The 18,346-nt window shown below is 55.2% G+C and overlaps 5 protein-coding genes across 5 annotated transcripts; 3 read left to right on the forward strand and 2 right to left on the reverse strand.

Moving 5' to 3' along the window:
- Positions 1–771: 771 nt before the first annotated feature.
- On the forward strand, positions 772–2,737 carry MAM_00832 (DEAD-like helicase; the record flags this gene model as incomplete). The annotated part of the gene is made up of 2 exons (XM_040819631.1): positions 772–945; positions 1,028–2,737. 2 exons carry the CDS (start codon positions 772–774, stop codon positions 2,735–2,737), a joined length of 1,884 nt encoding a protein of 627 aa, XP_040682896.1.
- A 601-nt stretch (positions 2,738–3,338) lies between these two features.
- MAM_00833 (RTA-like protein) lies at positions 3,339–4,345 on the forward strand (the record flags this gene model as incomplete). The annotated part of the gene is made up of 2 exons (XM_040819632.1): positions 3,339–3,510; positions 3,648–4,345. 2 exons carry the CDS (start codon positions 3,339–3,341, stop codon positions 4,343–4,345), a joined length of 870 nt encoding a protein of 289 aa, XP_040682897.1.
- A 485-nt stretch (positions 4,346–4,830) lies between these two features.
- Positions 4,831–6,246, forward strand: MAM_00834 (Zn(2)-C6 fungal-type DNA-binding domain protein; the record flags this gene model as incomplete). The annotated part of the gene is made up of 1 exon (XM_040819633.1): positions 4,831–6,246. One exon carries the CDS (start codon positions 4,831–4,833, stop codon positions 6,244–6,246), a length of 1,416 nt encoding a protein of 471 aa, XP_040682898.1.
- Positions 6,247–7,558: 1,312 nt separating this feature from the next.
- On the reverse strand, positions 7,559–11,515 carry MAM_00835 (exportin-1; the record flags this gene model as incomplete). The annotated part of the gene is made up of 9 exons (XM_040819634.1): positions 7,559–7,796; positions 7,853–8,651; positions 8,718–9,188; positions 9,261–10,026; positions 10,091–10,812; positions 10,902–10,973; positions 11,068–11,140; positions 11,313–11,342; positions 11,450–11,515. 9 exons carry the CDS (start codon positions 11,513–11,515, stop codon positions 7,559–7,561), a joined length of 3,237 nt encoding a protein of 1,078 aa, XP_040682899.1.
- Positions 11,516–13,032: 1,517 nt separating this feature from the next.
- MAM_00836 (Skb1 methyltransferase) lies at positions 13,033–17,868 on the reverse strand (the record flags this gene model as incomplete). The annotated part of the gene is made up of 7 exons (XM_040819635.1): positions 13,033–13,113; positions 13,192–13,550; positions 13,619–14,244; positions 14,353–14,499; positions 14,869–15,146; positions 15,427–17,606; positions 17,748–17,868. The coding sequence occupies 7 exons, from the start codon at positions 17,866–17,868 to the stop codon at positions 13,033–13,035; spliced, it is 3,792 nt and encodes a 1,263-aa protein (XP_040682900.1).
- Positions 17,869–18,346: the final 478 nt, after the last annotated feature.

Raw genomic sequence — 18,346 nt, forward strand, 5'->3', positions numbered from 1 at the left:
GGCTGGGAAATTTTCAATACAGTAAACCACCTCTATAACGATAACCTTCGTGAGCCTTTTTTCATCGTAATATAGCGACTATCGCTAAGATGCGACTATTGTGGGGTTGTACCTCCCCTTAGAAATTACTAGTAAAAGTTTATATTAAGGGATTATTAGCGAAATTTGCCCTATTATTAGGAAACCCAGCCCCACCTAACCCCACTATAAGAAAATTCAGCCTAAAAAGTGGGGCCTTATAACGATAAAATGCATAGTGACTAAGCAAAAAGTCAACGATATCGTTAGTAACGCGACTATTAACGATTTACTAGGGAAAAACCTTAGATGACCGTGAATTATCGTAAAAACCCGAATATCGCTAAGATACAGGATCGTTATAGACATGGTTTACTGTAGTCGGTTGCCTGCCAGCTGCGGCGCGGCGGCGGGCGGGGTGTGGGGGCGTTGCCGTTGGGTTGGGTTTGGTGTGGACTCTGGAGGGAGGCAGCATCAGGTTCTGCACTGGTGACTCGCGAGGGCATGTGATCATTACAGAGCACTACATGTTGTTGTTTTCTCGAGCGTATCGTTGCGTTTGATGTGAAAAGGACGGTGCCGCGCGAATCATACGTAGCTTCCGGCGACGCAAGTATGAGAACTTGATCAGCGAGGCAGGTACCTGCGTCACGTGCTGATAAGACCAAGCCTCTGGCGATAGCGACAACTTTTCTGCTCGTCTTTGGTCCCTCCATCCCCGACAATGTTCAGAATTGTCGTTCCCAGTCCGTCATGGCCCCTGGAAAGGTCGTGTCCAGGAGGGATCCCAGAGCGTGGGATAACCTCGCGCCGCCGCTCGCGGAATGGATCTTGGACGCTGTGTCAACCATGGGATTTTCCCACATGACGCCTGTCCAGGCCGCTACCCTGCCGCACTTTATGGGCAACAAGGATGTCGTGGTTGAGGTATGAAGACACTCGGGCGCATGCTTTTTAGCGTCATGTTTGTTTATTTTCTCTCCTGCTAATTCCGACTTGATTCATCCAGGCCGTCACCGGCAGTGGTAAAACATTATCCTTTTTAATCCCAACCGTCCAAAAGATTTTGCGCCTCGAGGAGCCAACCAAAAAACACCACATCGCCGCCATCATTGTCTCGCCCACAAGAGAGCTCGCTGCTCAGATTCACTCAGTTCTCCTGTCATTATTAGCATTCCACCCGCCATCTGCGGAGATACTACCGCATCTCCAGGCCGACGAGAAACGGCCCTCGACCACAACTCCGGTCATTGTACCCCAACTACTCGTCGGAGGCACGACCTCTACAGCCCAAGATCTGACTTACTTTATCCGCCATAGCCCAAATGTTCTGATATCTTCACCTGGGCGACTGGTTGAGCTGTTGTCCTCGCCGCATGTCCATTGCCCCCAGTCTTCGTTCGAGATGCTTGTCCTTGACGAGGCAGATCGACTGCTTGATCTGGGGTTTAAACCTGACCTTCAGAAAATCATTTCGCATTTGCCCAAGCAGCGACGTACTGGTTTGTTTAGCGCCAGTGTCAGCGAAGCAGTCGGCGAAATTATTCGAGTCGGCCTGCGAAACCCCGTCAAGATTGAGGTTCGAGTCAAGATGAGGGATGGTGGATTATTGCAAGATAGAAAAACACCGGCCAGTCTGCAAATGGCCTATCTCATCTTACCAGCGACGCAAAAGTTGCCGGCATTGGCGCAGCTTCTTGGAAAACTACCAATCACCCCGCAAAGGACCATTGTCTTCCTATCTACGTGTGCAGCCGTCGACTACTTTCAACACGTCCTGCCGTGTCTCCTTCCGGTCGAGTTTTCATTAATATCGCTACATGGAAAACACCCGGCCAACGTGCGGGAGAAGAACTTCAACAGGTTTTTGAACTCTGTATCTCCCACCGTTCTTCTGACGACAGATCTGGCGGCTCGTGGTCTCGATATCCCCCAGGTCGATCTAGTGGTGCAAGTCGATGTACCCTCTGATCCCAAAGTGTTCATCCACCGAAGTGGAAGAGCTGGACGCGCGGGACGAAAAGGACTCGCCGTCGTCATGCTTCACCCCGGGCGGGAAGAAGATTACGTGCGATTCCTGGACATTCGCAAGACGCCAATCACTCCATTGGAGAAACCGCAAATCGCTATATCGGAACAAGATGCCACCGATGCCGTAGATCAAATACGCAAGTTGGCCAAGACAGACAGAGCAATCTACGACAAAGCACAAAAGGCGTTTGTGAGCTGGGTGCGAAGTTACGGCGCGCACCAAGCAACTTCAATATTCCGAGTCTCTGATCTCGATTGGGAAGACTTGGCAAAGGCATGGGGGCTGCTCAGGATGCCCAGGATGCCAGAGCTCAAGAATTGGAAGGGCGACAAGACGCTTGGTGTGGAAATGGACTGGGACACATTTGCATACAAGGAAAAGACGCGCGAAAGGGCAAGGGTAGAAGCCATTGAGGCCGCAAAAAATGATGTGGATGCCGACAAGAGGGACGACAAGAAGCGCAAGAGGAAGAATGAGGCGTGGAGCGGCAAGCACCAGAAACAGGAGCAGCGCAACGAGAGGCGCGAGAAGAGACACAGGAAGAAAGAGGCCGAGAAGGTGGCCAACATGACGGACAATGAAAGGTTGGACAAGATGAAACTAGACGACCTCATCAGGCAGGTCAGAGCGCAGAACTGCACAGAGGCCGCGTCAAGAGATGACGAGTTTGAGGGCTTTGACGATTAAGAGCTTGGATATACCCGGTCTTTGGTCCCCATGCTATGCAACGTCCTGTCCTGTAAGGAGTGTGACGGCTCGTATTCTTGAGCACGCACAGTACCAGCCTCAACGCGCCATCTGGCTCAGCGTGATATGTGAGACGGTGCAGTCACAAAAAGCAGACGCCGTCAAGTCAAGTAGGCGCAGTTGAGACAGCCAAGGCCCATCTGAGGATCTATCATCTATCCGAGACGGGATCGCGAGTCGCCAGCCAAGTCACAAATACGCGTATTCTGGGTGCCCCCCTGTCAGCGGGGCGGGGGGCGAATACGCGTATAAGCCGAGGGCACTGCCAGATTTGGCAATAGTCCGTCTCCACATGGAATTACAGCATATGCAAGCCGCAAAAGCATAAAACATGATCACTAGTTGGGAAGCACGGGGGACGAGCGCTCAACGGTTTGAACTTTGGAGGAGCATGGACATGTATATATTAGACTCGTTGTTTGGCTTACAGCCGTTCTTTTATTTCCCTTCATCAGATTCGGCACCGGCCCTGGTTCTCTTCTCTTCTTTCGCTCGTCAGATACCGCTTGATTGAAGTAAACCAAAAAGAAAAAAAAAAAGAATGGCGCAACTCAAGCCGTGGAAAGGCGTCTACTACTTGTGGGATTACCTCCCGTCGACAGCCGCAGCCGCCATCTTCATCATCCTGTTTGCAGGGGCCACGGGCGTCGTGAGCTGGCGCATCTTCAAGACGAGGACGTGGTTCAGCATACCTCTTGTTCTTGGCGGACTGTGTAAGTCAACCAGACACGACAGAGTCGATGACAATTCGTCTGCTTCCTCACCCGCCCAGAAACCCGCAGCACTCACCACGAAACGATGGAAGAGAGCAGTTCTGGCATGTTGGACCCGAGCTAATTCCCGTCCGCAGTCGAAATCCTGGGCTACGCCGCGAGGGCCTATTCGCGCGATAAGACGGACCAGCTGGGCCCTTTTGTGCTGCAGTCCGTGCTGATACTCGTGGCGCCGGCGCTTTTCGCCGCGTCCATCTACATGACGCTGGGGCGGGTCATGCGCAGCGTCCACGGCGAGCGCCACTCCCTTGTCCCCGTCAACTGGCTCACCAAGGCGTTTGTGCTCGGCGACGTGTTCTCGTTCCTGGTCCAGTCGACGGGAGGGGGACTCATGGCGGTCAAGAACGCCAACCCCAAGACGGGGCAGAACATCATCCTCGGCGGGCTGTTTGTGCAAGTCATCATGTTTGGGCTATTTGCCGTGACGGCTGTTGTTTTCCACGTCCGCATGAGGAGGGGGCCGTCGGCGAGCGCAGATGCCAGCTCGGGCTGGGTGACGATGATGGTGATGCTGTACGCGACGAGCGCGCTGATTCTGGTGCGGTCTGTGTTCAGGATCGTCGAGTACATGATGGGCAAAGAGGGATATTTGCTGACGCATGAGTGGACCCTGTATGTTTTTGATGCTGCCTTGATGTTCGGCACCATGGTCGTGTATGGGCTTTTGTATCCGGGGCATTTGAGTCGTGGGGAGTTGAAGTCGAACAAGGGGAGGGCTTGGGATGCAGCTGAGTCGGGGGCAGGGGAGGATGGAATTCGTCCGAGGGAGAAATAGAGTCTTGTCTTGTTTCGACATCGGTCATGTTTGCGTCGGCTAGTTGTATTGGTGACATTGGGGATGGGCTGCCAAAATATGCAACGCCAGTACAGATAATGCAAAGGGTGACAAGGACAAGAAACCAGAGCGGATGGCGTTGAACCAAGTTGTAAAAGGCCAAGAGGAAGACTGCACCGAGACGACGACGGGTTGGACCTGCTGACTTAAGCAAGTTCGGAAAACCTTGAAAGTCGAGACGTCGAAACCATCGAGACTCACGACTCACAACCTCATCATAGGCACCACGACCACGGCCGTGCGCGTAGCATAGCCCGAGGCGCGAAATGCAGCTCGAAAAAACGGCATCAACCTCCATAGCAAACATGCCGTCCACCTCATTTCCCAATTGCTAGCTCTCGCAGCGTGCCCACGGAAGAAACCAAAACCTCCCAACTGCGGCCCCTCAACAACGCAGCGGCACCTCGAAGCTCCCTCGACTCGCCATGTCTCAATCCCTCGGCACCAGCCCGCACCGGCAGCAGCTCAAGCCGCATCGCAGATCACACAGAAAGTCACGAAACGGCTGTGTTGAATGCAAGCGCCGCCACATACGGTGCGACGAGCGACGTCCCGCCTGTGCAAACTGCACAATCGCAGAGCGCGCCTGCGTATTCCCTCCTCCCGTCGAGGACCGGCCATCAAAGACGAAGTCGTCGTCGTCGTCACCTCTGCATCTGCATTCGCCGCGGGGGCAGTCACCCTCACACCCCCCGACGTACACTCTGGCCGACCACCAGCGTCGGTCGACGACGGCGTGGGATTCAAGCCGTGCTCCGACACCGCGGACGCAGTCCCCTCCAACGACGTCCGAGCCTTCGCCTTCGCCTCTGCCGTCGTTTGGCGAGTCGTTTCCACAGCCCTACGACTCGCCTTCCCCAGATGCTCCGCTCTTCACGGCAGACCATCTCTCCCTCCTGTACCACATCACCCTCACCAAGGACAGCTTCCTCATGGCCCCCGACCAGGGCACAGATGTCGTTGAGATCGCCATCCGCCTCGCCTCCTCCCACCCGTATCTCATCGACGAGGTGCTCGCCCTCGCTGCCCTCCACAAAGCAACGACTGCCTCGCCATCCGACTCGGCACACCTCCTCCACGTGGCCACCCAACTTCAAACCCGCGCCATCAGGCGCTTCACCAGGCTCTCGTCCACACTGCCGCCCGAGGACATGGCCTCCTCCATCCCCCGCTTCCTCTTCGCGGCCACCCTGTCGCTCCACGACCTCGCAGACACCCTGTCCTCCGTCCGGACCCTCCACCACTCCCAGTTCCCCGTCTTTGTGAACCGCTTCGTCGACTGCTTCCGCATCCACCACGGCGTCCGCGCCGTGATACGGCCCACGTGGCAGCACCTGCTCACCTCAGAACTGGAACCTCTCCTCAGAGTCACCGAGAGAACAGGCACGGAGACGGACTACGAACCAGCCGTCGGAAAAGACTCCTCAAGGGGCCACGAATGCCGCCCGCTCCACGACCTCCTGGCCTCCTCCGACCTCGGCCCGGCCACGGTCACCGCCTGCCGAGGCGCAGTCGACCGGCTGCAATGGGCCTTTGACTTGTACAGGGACCTGTCCACCCCGGCGGCCGGGCCACACGCCACTTCGGCCTTTTCCGTCACGGTGGGCACCGACTACGTCGACGTGCTGAGGAGGCTGCAGCCCGAGGCGGTGGCCGTGCTCGCGTACTACGGGGTGCTGCTGCATCAGTGCAGGCACTTTTGGATTTTCGGCAACGCGGGCGCCTTTGTCGTGAGGGCCATCGCCCGGAATCTGGGTACCTACTGGCACCAGGTCATGGCCTGGCCGTTGAGCATGATAGAGGAAGCCGCGGACGAGCGAGCAGACGCACCCACGCAGTAGGTAGATGCTGAAGAAGACAAACAGAAGACACGCTAGATGTGCTCCGTCGTGCAACTACAAAGCCGCCGGAGACCTTTGCTCCCTTTCCCCGGTCTCCCCAGATCAAGACTGCAATCCGGACGGGGACAAAGTCAAAGGTCTCGCGCACGGTCAACCGTCGGTTGCCTCGTCTCGTCACCTTGCCACGAACGAGCGCGGCATGAATTTGCCCGCCAACGCAAAGCCGCCGTCGCCTCCGGTCGCCCTCGCGTAAGAATCCGTCGCAACGCGCAACATCCGTAGCGTAGGCCGCGTCCCGTCGTCAGGTGGCAGCAGCAACGCGGCGCGGGGGCTCTTTTCGGCCCCGCGCCGGCCGCCGCCGGCAACCCAGTCCGACTGTCGATCCGGCCTCGGCCCGTCTCACGTGCAGCGTGCCATCTGTCGTGCTACCGCGCTCGGTGTATACCACGACAAGGGTCCGACGAATCCCTCGTGGAGGACGGCAAAAGACCAAGGAGCCCCTGGTCAGGACTCGGGACCGACACCTCACCCCCATCAATCACCATGTTGCCAATCTTGCTTCTTGGCTGGCATGACGAAGCCCCGTGGTTCTTTGCATTTGCCTGGTGACGCGCCGGCACGGAGACGGGAAACATCTATCTTGCGGAACCACGCTGGCACGCGTGCTCTTCCTTGTGTGGCAGTGTTCACCTTCGTCTTTGAAGAAACCCACTACCCATCTACTCCTGGACAGGAATCATCTTCTATCATGCATGCCTCTACCTACCCCTACCCCTACCCCTACCCCTACCCCTTGTCACCTCGGCACTCAACCCGTCCCGCCGGCGTTGTTTATGGCCGCCATATATATGTTTCCTCGTCTCCTCGTCTCCTCTTGGCCCGTGCCTGCCAAGGGATAATTTCCCGCCTGGGACGCGACGTCCGCCCTACCATCTCCAAACCATTTTACGTGCATCTTCTACCGCAGGTGCTGGAGAGGAGGCAGCTGGATTTAACACGCAACATCAAACTTCATCGTCATTTCCGCTGCGTCTGCTGCGTCGTTAATAGAAAACGGGACCTAGACAAGAGGCCTGCGTCGCCCTGTGACACATCTAAACTTTGGTATCACTACGGTAAAAAGAAATGTTCTTGCAAGCCGCCCAACCACGGCAGGGGAGCATCCATCGCGCTGGACATCATGCTCAGCGGGGACTTACAAGCCGTAAAACCCCCAGCCGTCCCCGTTCCCATCCTGGCTCCCAGTGCTGTCTGGGGCGGTCGAGTGTCCCCCCTCGGTTGGCGCAAACTCGCTCCTCAGCTCTTGATCAAGTCAGAGCTCTTCGTCCTCGAGCTCAGAGGGCTTCAGCAGACCGCCGACCTTTTGTCGCCTCTCCATGTCTGCAGCCTTGGCGTCGGCTTCGCGTTGCTCCTTCTCAACCACGAAGAGCTCTGCGTTGTCGCCGGCAAACTCCTTGAGGGAAATGAGGAAATCTCGAAGATTAAGACGGAACTTATCGTACGTCGTGTTGAGTGAGAAGAGTCCCTCCACGAAGCTCGTCACCTGGGCACTGTCGGCATGTTAGCATTTTGGCCATGGTTGAGCATCTCGCTCATCGGTACATACGCCTGCAGGTTGGGAAAGGCATTTCGCAGCAAAGTTGCCACGGAGTTGCCGAGATACTCCTTGTTGGTAGTGCCCGCCTGCGCTTGATCAGGGGTGTAGATGGGTCCTTGAATCTTTGGCTGGGTGCCATCGGCGGGATGGATATAGTAGAAGAGCTTCATCAGCAGCATGGACTGCGTCTTGAACCCGGCCTTGTGGTCATTGTCAGTCACGACGAACAAGACATCCTGCAAGATGGTCATGAAGAAACGCTGGAAGAAGGCGTTGGCGGTAGCTACGTCCGTCTTTTCGGCGATGTTGTTGATCAGTTCAAGACACATGTTTAGACCAGCAGCCTCGACATCTCGGTTGTCGTGTTTGAATGCCCACGAGCACGAGTCAATGACGAATTTGAACTGGTTGTTATCCAGCTTCAGCAAGGCCGGGAAGCAGTGCAAATTGATGGCTCGGAGAAGATTGAAGAACTCGACGCGGTGCTCGGGAAACTCAGAAAAGTCCTTGTTGATCATTTCCAAAGTGCATTCGAAGACGTTCTCCATGATTGTTGGAACTTGATCCTCCATCAAAGCAGACAGCTTGGTGATGATGGTGGACATGGCCCTCAGCACTTCGGCGTCGCGGGCCCCCGCAACATTTCGGTTATAATCAACAAGCACACAGTCGAGCAAGGGAGGAACCATTTGAGCACGGACGGCCTGCAAATCTTCGGCCTTCTCGACGTAAATCTCGACAAGCTTGAGGATTTCCTTCTTGATGGTTCTCAGGCCGCGGACCTTGGGCATCTTCGTTGCCAGCTCCCCTAGCTCAAACGTTAGGCGACGTCGACTAGCATTTATTGAATGATTCACGATTTTTCTTTACTTACCATCTCGAGCAACACTTTCAGAGATGAGACCGCTCGTGGCGCGATACATTTCCAGCATGTCGTGGTAAATTCGTCCAATTTGAGGGTAAAAGTACGGCCCAATGGAGCTGCAGGCCGACACGTTGGTCTTCATGATGTTGCCAATGACTTTGATGGTCTCAGCGTCTTGCAAGATTGAGGGGTTAACGGTAGCCTGCTTGATGATCTCGTCCCACGCGGCATTGGGAATATTCATCAAATCCGCCAGTAGCCGCTCCTGCTGGTGCTTGTTTCCCTGGGCGGCAACCATGTAACCACATGCTTCGTAGAAAGTGTGGACCTGCTGCGGTGTAAGGTCACACGTAATCTTGCCCATGTTCCTAACAATCTCCTCGATAAATGGCTCTTGCTCACTAGGCTGAAGAGCCACAAAGTGTCTCCGGCACTGTCTGGCGATCTTGATGAAGGTGTCGCACGCCATGTCTTGCACACCTGGAAGAGGTCAGGTTGTTATGCTGGGCTCGTTCGGGCGGCTGCAAACCGCGCGGGTCAGGGGCGGCTTACCTTCGTGAGACTCGTGCATAAACTCAAACAGCTTGTTGACGACCGTCTTGAGGAACTTCCAGTGGGCTTTGAGGAATCGAGGGTACTGGCCCACAATGTACATGATGTTACTGGCAACAACGGCCTTGTTGTCTTTGCCGCGCTTCATCTCCGTAAGACCCAAAAGATCCTTGATGACAGTGACCAGGAAGCGCTTCTCGGTTTCCTCGTTCATGGCCAGGGAGATGGACCCGATGGCCCAACAGAGGACATTGCAGTTGTGCCATGACCACTCAGAGCCATCGACCTGGCGAGCTAGCTTTTCAGTCATGATGTTCTCTGTATCCACGACATCCAAGTGGGTAAGGTACACCAGGCATTCTCTGATAGTCTTGTACAGCTGGACTGTGTCGCTTTCCTTGACGAACTCTCGGACAATCTCCCCTTCGTCGTTCTCGACAATGAGGACTTCCTCTGGCCGGACCATTCTCTCAATCATGACGACGCGCAGATTTGACAGAACCTCGTTGTACTTGTGTTTTCGGAGCGGATAGTTCATCAAGAGCGTGGGGTTCGGTGCGCCACTGCCAGACATGCCCCCCACGGCCATGAGCGGGTTGAGATCCGTGATTGGAAGCTGCTGCATCTCCTCGTACAGTTCCTGAACCAACTTCAGCCAGTAATCCAGGCAAATTTTGAAAATCTCGCGGTCGTCGATCTGTGATATCCGAATCAGGTAATAGTGTCCATGCATAAGGTAGTCCCGGTTCGGGAGGTTTTCGATTAGCTGCCGAACGGTTAGGCCAAATTGAAAGAGCCTCTTCCTGTTGGGCTAGATTTATATAACTTACATTCAAGTGAGTCCCGAAAAAGTTGCAAAGAAACAGTGCCAAATTCTGAACAAACTCCTGGTCCCTGGAGTTACTCGTGGGGTAGGTCGCCTTCAGGTCGAGCGAGACGGGGATGATGTCGGCAATGGTCGTCAACACCTCAGTAAACATCTTGACCAGCTGCTCATCGTACGAGTTCGATTGACCAGCCCCACTGGTCTGCAGGCCGCCAATTTCCGTCAGGCACTGAAGCGTAACGTTTCGGAACTCGGGTACGGACAAGAATCGTGTGCGCAGGGTATCGATGAGGTTTGTCTCGAAAATGTAGCCTAGAGGGATCCAGTTGCAAAATCGCAGCAACGTCTCGAGAGTGGCGTGGACCAAGCTGGGCTGGTCTGCGGTGGTAAGGACTTCTTGGCAAAGCTGAAAAATTTGTGAAAACTCGGCGCACATGGTCTGCTTGAGGTTCCTCGTCTTTGTGGAGGTCATCTGCTCCGCCGAGTAGTCGAACACTTCTTCCGAGAGGAGTCGCAGGATGATCATGTTGTTCTCGCAAATGGACAGGTTCGCGTGGCAAGACGAGATGATTTCGTTTATGAAGGTGGGCCAGTTGTGAGGCCACTCCTGCTTGAGGACAGAAATGAGAACAAGATTTAGCTTGTTGAGGAGCGTCTTGTTTTGCTTCAGGGCATCTTCGGAGCTGGAGCACTGAATGATGAATTGGACAATGAAATTTCGGATGCCTACACAGACGAGGTCAGCCACGACTAGAAAAAAAATCCCACGATGATGAATATGCAACAAGAAGAGGCCGAATGGTAAGGCGACAGACCTTGGCACTGGTCGCGAGGCAACACCTTCCACCTCGTCATGATGACATTGTCGAGAACCTGTAAGCCCAAGTCTGTTGGGGGAAAAGTTAGCTTTCCGTTTGCCGTCCCAGGCGGACCGGGAAAGGTTCGCCGCAGCCGCCATCGAATGACGTTATTCCAGCGTACATTTGGTCTGGGGGTATTGTGCGGTCGAAAGAATCTTGTCTACCATGAGCCAAGCATCGGGATCTTCTTTGAACTGATAGCATGGTCAGTCATTTTTGTGCGTCTGCGTGCGTGTGTATGCGTGCGTGCTTTCCACGCCCGGGAGGCTGCTTCGAGGCAAAGAGTGCAGTTTTTCATGTACCATCGGTTCGTCTCGGGAGCCCGTCGTCGGTGGCTACTGCGTGACAGTTTCGGGTCATATTTACCTGGTTCAGCGCGGCTTGGGCAGCTTTTTGCTGGAGTGCGGGACAAGCAGTCAGCAGCAGTCAAGACATTGACAAGGTGGAAAGGCTGGTGGGCGTTTAAAAAGTTTCTCAGCCGCCGAGAGGTGTGATGAGCGAACCTGATCGCCGCGACCTTCGTAAAAGGTGCGGACCGTGGTGTCGAGCTCTTCGATTGTGACAGCCATGGCCTGAGCAGGACGAGGCTACCGACGAGGGGAAATCGAAACCAAGGGCGGGGGAGGGCGGGAGCTGTCGAGGCGGTGGGACGGATGCGAAAAAGGTATGCAGCGCACAGGACGAAGTGAAAATCAAGCGCGACGCGTCAAGGCCGTGTGAAGATGCTCCGACAGGCAGGGGAGGGGGATCGCAAGTAAAGAAAAGAAGGTCGTGTGTGATGGGGATAAACGGTGGAAGCGGAAGAAGCTTGCTCTTGCGTGCGATGTGGTTGGTGGCGGCTGGGCAGCGGCGGAGAGGAAGAAAAATGGCCAAGACGATGGATGTGGACGCAGAGCAAGCGAGCACCAGGCAGCTACGGGCGGAGACACACAGGCGGCAGTGGACATGGACATGCACCCGTTGACCACTGACCCGGGTTGTTCAGGACCTGTGCATGCGCAGCCCACTTGATGCAGCTGAGCATGCAGTTGACTGCTGGGCCCAAGTGCCTACAGCAGATCGAGGTCAGTGCCGGTGGTACCGGTAGGCAAGTCGAGTACTTGAGTACAAGTACGGAGTACTACTTAGTAAACAGCTGCCGGGCCCAACTAAACGGGCGGCGAACTGTCAACTGGAGGTCTCCGTCTCCCGAGTCCCAGTTGCCCCCGTGAGGTGGGGTCGAGTCCTGGAGCTTCCAAGTTTCAAATCACGACTGGCTTGACTTCCACCTCCATCTGCTTACTGCCTTGGACCATGACATGACCACTCGACCGAATCGACTGCCCCCTCGCTCCAGGACAGTGTGTAGAATTCCAATTCGCCGTGTAACCGCCGCCGTTGCCGTAGCCTAGATACTAAGTCCTTAGGTAGCTCTGTTGCGCGAAGTTACTAAACACTAGGCAGCTTCCAAGTTTGTCAGCATCTCCCTCCTCCGGCCCCAGTTATTAGTCCCCTCTTTTGCCCCTCCTTGCCCTCCTGCCCTTTTGACGTGTTCCTCGGCTGCCTTCCAAGTGTGGCGCTGATCAACCGCTGGGAGGGGCGGGCGACGTGCGGCTTCACAACCGGAGCTTGTACCGCTTAGGTACCTTTTCCATCTGCTACCTACTTTAAGTACCTAGGTACCTAGGTACTCAAGTACTGTCGGCCGAGTTACTTCCAATTGCGCCCATAACGACACTGCGCGTTCATGTACCCGGTACTTTCCAGGTGCCCGCGGGGCAGTTGAACCGTCAAATGGTGAGCACGGGTTCAGAGTTGAACGGCCACATCCATCTACACTCAAGCCTCCGACCCGACCCGACCCGACCACAAGGCTCAATTTGAACACTATTGCACGGCCGGGCGCGCATTTGCAATTTTGTAAACGATATCCAGCAATATTACCTTGGCCTACTTCCCCTGTGCCGCGCTGCTGTCCAGGTAGACATTCCACTTATTCGTTTAAAATACCGCTTCCTAAAACAAGCTTGCTCTATTCCGAGAGTCTCATTCTCGTGTGATACAAACCCAAGTCTTCGTCAGCGTACAGCGTCTCCTGCATTCCTTGTTATGCCTTGTAGCCAGACTCGGTCAAAGACTCCCGCAGGGCCTTGAGGGCATTGTCGACGTCGTTTCGCTCGGGGTCCATCTGTTAACAGGCACAAGTTAGTACGTTGGCCTCGGGGAATATAAACAGTCAGTCCAGCCGAGGAAGAGGTTGGCTTACAGCCGAGGGACCCATGTGTCCGAATCGGATATACTTGGTGCCGATCTCTTTGTGCAGTCCACCGGCGAAGATGATGCCCTTGTTCAACAGCTTGGGCAGGATGTCGGAGATGCTGACACTGTCTGGCAGGTAAATAGCAGTCATGGCATGAGCCTGATCCTCGGGCTTGGCCGCGACAACCCCGAGGCCAAGGTCAGCAACGGCCTTCTTGACCTTGTTGGAGACCTCAATGTGTCTCTGGAAGCGCTCTGACAGGGGGCGGGTCAAAATCTGGCTGACAGCAGCGTTCAGGGCGCGGATGAGCTGTGGTGAGGGAGTGGAAAAGTACGAGGGCTTCTTCGCCTCGTAGTTTTGCATAACTGTTACCCAGGGTTAGCCGTTACTAGCGGGCAGGCCTAGATTTGAATACATCATGGCGGCCTCTTACTAGGAATCCATCTCCTCATTGAAGCGAAATAAGTAGCGGGCTCTGTCTTGCGGTTCTGCACCGCGTCAATGGCACGACCGCTGAACATGGAGATGTGCAATCCGGTAGGGCAACCAATGGCTTTCTGGCCGGCAGTAATGACAGCGTCCAGACCCCACTCATCGAATGCAATCTCCTCGCACGCAACACTGCAGACACCGTCGGCAACGATAAGAGTGTCGGGGGAGACACGTTTGACGACGTCGGTGAGGCTCTTAAGGTCGAACAAGACACCAGTCGAGGTGTCAACGTGGGTGGCGGTGATGATCTTGTACTTCTTTTCCTTGAGGGCCTTTTCAATCTCGTCAGGCTGGGGCCGGCTGCCCACAGGTCCAGTAATCTTGGTCACCTTGGCGCCATATGCAGCGAGGCAGTCGGCGAATCCGTCCCCGAAGTAGCCCGTGCTCAAAACAAGTGCATTCTCGCCAGGCTCGACCAGGTTGACAGCGACCATGTCCCAGCCCAGGGTACCAGATCCGTTGATAACAAAAGGTTGCGAGGCCGGGTCGGTGGTCTGGAAGAGCTTCCTCAGCATGGAGAGGGTGTCGCCAAAGGTTGAGACGAAGCCAGGACCGACATGAGACTCGCTGTGAAATTGCAACGGCACACAGTCAGAAAGGAAACACGCAAGTCTCTACCGCACACGGCTATTGCTCGCGTCAATGGGGCCACGCATTCAAGCTGGTATGACTGACCTGTAGTGCGCCATGGACTGGAGCACGGCGTCGTCGAACTCGATGGGTCCGGGAATCATCAGAGCAGGGTGAGAAGGCTGAGAGGACATTTTGGCAGTTTGTTGACGGCGGTGCGTATGCGATGTAGGCCGGTTTCGAGCTCCGCGTCTGATTAAAATTTGCGACAATGGTTGAGGATGTCGATGTGAAGAAGTAGAAAGTGTTCTCGGGCCGAAGCCGGTGCTGTCGGAGCTTGCTGAGGAAATGGAGGGGTAAGAGTAATAGTAGAGCTTCCAGGTCAGCAGCCTCTGGCGGGGCAGCACGGGCAGTCCTTTTACTGGTATGTAAGGACTCGAGTACTTCCAAGTACTTAATGTACTCCATACATGTACCAAGTACCTAAGTCAAGCAGTACTTGGATGTATGTGAGCCCTTGCGCACAGAGGAGGTGCGTCACGCGTCCGAACTTGTCAATTCACCTGGGAACAATCCGTCAACGTGGAGCAACCAGCCCTTTTCGGCTCTCCGTCAGCGCACAGAACCCCTCGCTTGTCCGGCTGTTGAGTCTCGGCTCGAGACGTCGGAGGCTCCCTGTCGCGGCGCTCGCCGGCACCGGGCCAACCAGGGCGCCGGCTTCCGCCTGATGCGGCAGCTGAGGGCGCGGATGCGCACCCGGCGTTTTCCGGCACCAACTTCACGGCCTTGTGCATCTCGATATCTATGAGTGCTTCCCGCTTGCACCCAAGCGGCTCGCTCCGCATTGCGCATTGCGCATCGCCATGCGCCGTGACAATGTAACGCTCAGCCCCGGCGGACTACGGCGCTTCACACAGTCATCCGTCATCCGAGAAACAAGGCGAGGTGAGGTGAGCAGTGAGTGACTCTACTATTCCTTCCCATCATTCGTCTTGAACCCCGCGCCACAGTGCTGCCAGTCGTCGCGGACTCCCATATTCACTTTATCCTAGAATACGTCTCTGCCGTATCTACTACATCAGGCAAGCAACCTTGCGGCTGCTGCAGATTCCCGAGGATCCCACCTTGATGCGTGACGACGCGCCAACCCACGTCCATGCTTCTACGAGCCACTCATACCACACTTTGGTGTCGTCTGTTTGCCGCCACATACTTACTTCGAGTTCGGTGTCGGCTGGGAACGAGATCGGCTCCTATGTTGCCATTGGTCAATCTTGCCGTGCTGCCAGCGGAAGGGATGCAAACGAATGCCATGAGCCTCACCTTGAGGGGGAAGAAAATGGGGAACCAGGAAATCATATCCTTGCTCTTCTGGTCAATCCGCTCGGGGTGTGTGCTGATTTCAACCTTTTGCCCCCTTCGGCTCTCGAGCTTCGGCTCGTACAAGGTCGATTCAAAGTAACCCGCCAGGCCGTGCGTGACGCCCTGCGAGCGACACACAAACGTGACGTGGCAGTATCGAGAATTATGGTCATTTGCACCCGCTGCCCCTGCCATGCTGCCGCCCCCGCCACCCATGGTCCCACCGGAGCGCCGGGCATCAATGTTTGCCAATGTCGATTCCGGAATAGGGTGTGAGAATTCCCACGCTTGTTGGAATCGCGCGCGCCCCGGCACCCTTTGGCAGACAAAGTCGAGGGCGTACAGTCTGACGACCCAAGGGGTGTCGAAGGCTGTGGGCTCCGTGGCAGACCGTGCCAAGATATCCCCGTATACCTTTGGCGTGGAAATGGGGCTCATGTGAGCCGTGTAAGAATGTGGAATCGAGATGCCATGCGGTTTGGCAACGACGTGTTGGATGCCATCAAGACACTCGGGGGAAAGTTCGTTATCCCCGAATGAACCAAGGAGTTCGGAAATCAAAATGTCAACTCTGCCGTAGACAGGACCGTCTGGCGACTGGGACACAATGGGTCCTTTCCAAGCCCGCATGTCGGTCTTTATGACGTTGACCCTTCCGCCCCAGAGCATTTCGTTTTGACGCAAGAGGTAGACATAGGCGTTTGGGTTTTTTTCCACGGCCCAGACTTCCACCTTCACGCCGGCGTACTCTGCTGCCTTCAAGGCGCGCGTAACCAGTGGCCCCCTTCCAGATCCAGCTACTGCGATGACAACGGCACCTTGCTTGGAAGTAGGCAGGCCGAGTTCCTTCCATTCGGACAGTGCTTCAATGACGGCGGCTTCATACTGGTCGTACTTCACCGGGTCTCCTTCGAACACTTCGTACGTGGCAGATTCCAAATTATCCGACAACGGCTGAAGTGGAGATTGCAGCCAATCCTGGAAACTTGTCAAGGTTGGCGACTCCAGAGCCGTCAGGGGAGGTTGTTGAGACTCAAGCCATTCCAAGTATTCCATGTGTGCATCGACACCTGGGCGACCGCTTTCGTTGGTCACTATGTGAGCAGCATCTGCGAGGCTGGGGAAATTGTCTTCGGTCATTTCAGGCCTATCGGCTACCGGAAAGATGGATGAATCTTCCGCGTTGAACTTTGACGCGTCGGGCCCAACATCGCACAGCAGAATCCAAGGCCTGGCTTTTAGCTTCATGTAACTGAAGATCATTTCCTGGTGGTGCTTTGACAAAGTAGGGAAGCCGCTTTTGTTCGTCTGGAAGACTTCTGGGCCCATGGTCAAATAGTGCAGGGGCTCGGCAAACCATCTTGTTTGCAGGTCCTTTTCAGGCATCATCCGGGGAATTTGGAGAGCTGAATTGGCAATGATTAGTTGTCCGTGACTAGCGTTTGGGTCGCGGAAGGGTTCTAGAAACATACCAACATAAAGCCGGAGGTTGTAACTGCAGGCGGACCGAACATGGTGCCAAGAGGCCCACGCCGCAAAAAGGTCAATCTCTTTGCTCGCAAGTGGTGTCGGCCTTTTCTCCTCGATTGACGACAGAGTCTCATCAACCTCTTGGCCAGTCGGGGGTTCTCGGTACATGGGCATGTGAACCAAAATTGTCAGGGCACTTCCAATGACGAGGGCTTCCTGCACAGCACGAGAGTACTGTGTCAAGGCCTGGCTACCACCGCTCTCGGAGGCATCGCGAGATGGTGCGGCGATGATGATACTCCTCACACCGCAAAAGTTGGCATAATTGATCTCGAGGTTCAGCACTTGTCGTGAGATGTTGGCTATCAATGGATTCGTCGAGCACAAGTCGATCCACGGGCTTATATACGCTGTATATGTGTTGACGGTGGGCGAGGGAAACAAGGCAGTATCGTCCGGTGTCAGAGGCGGGATAATTGGGTCGGCTTGTGACCCTGTCCGTGTGCTCGTCGGCTCTTGGTTGCATCCTGCCAACAAGTTCAGGTGGTCGGAAACCAGGTCGAAAACTCTAGACCTGAAGTGATGATTTGTCACAGGTGTGGTAGCAAAATTGATCTTCCCCAGGCATCAGCACAGGTAGTTTGTCATGATGGTAAAATCCGTCACACCTACGCCTTGGTTGAGCAAGTATCCGTACTGCAAGTCCGTCAGCGGCACATCTCTCTTGGAGTCATGCTGTCCGATGTGAAACCGCGGCGTCTCAAGCCCGATAGAGCTCGACATTGTCATGTCAGGTGCTCAAAGTGACGGGCTGCCGATTGCTGTGATGAAGCTGGCTCTTCACATGAAGTGAGGCTCGCAATGAACCGAATAGCCAACTTTAGCACCGATCTTCTGGCTTCGGGGGCGCCCGACCTTGGAGGACGCCCGGGCGATGGTTCTCTGCCGCCCTGGCGAGACGCGAGAGCAATGAGCAACGAGCGGCTGTTGGAAGTGGGCGGTCGAGGGCACAGAATTAACTTGGTAACAAGAGCATGCCACTTTTTTCCGTGAGTCCCTACGCTCGCACACAGTGTGCGCCGCACGCGAGGCTCGGGAGGTGCCAATCAGAGAACCACAGATATTGTACAAAATAAGCCTTGGACGCGCTCTTCCTCGGCTTCTTGGAGTTTATTGTTTCTTCACTAGCTTATTGATTTCTTTGGAAAAGAATTTAAAATCTGACCGACACTAGGCTCGGAGGCATATCTCGAGCTCACGGCGCTGC

The sequence above is a fragment of the Metarhizium album genome (assembly GCF_000804445.1).
Source record: "Metarhizium album ARSEF 1941 chromosome Unknown scaffold_1, whole genome shotgun sequence".
Taxonomy (NCBI): Eukaryota; Fungi; Ascomycota; class Sordariomycetes; order Hypocreales; family Clavicipitaceae; genus Metarhizium; species Metarhizium album.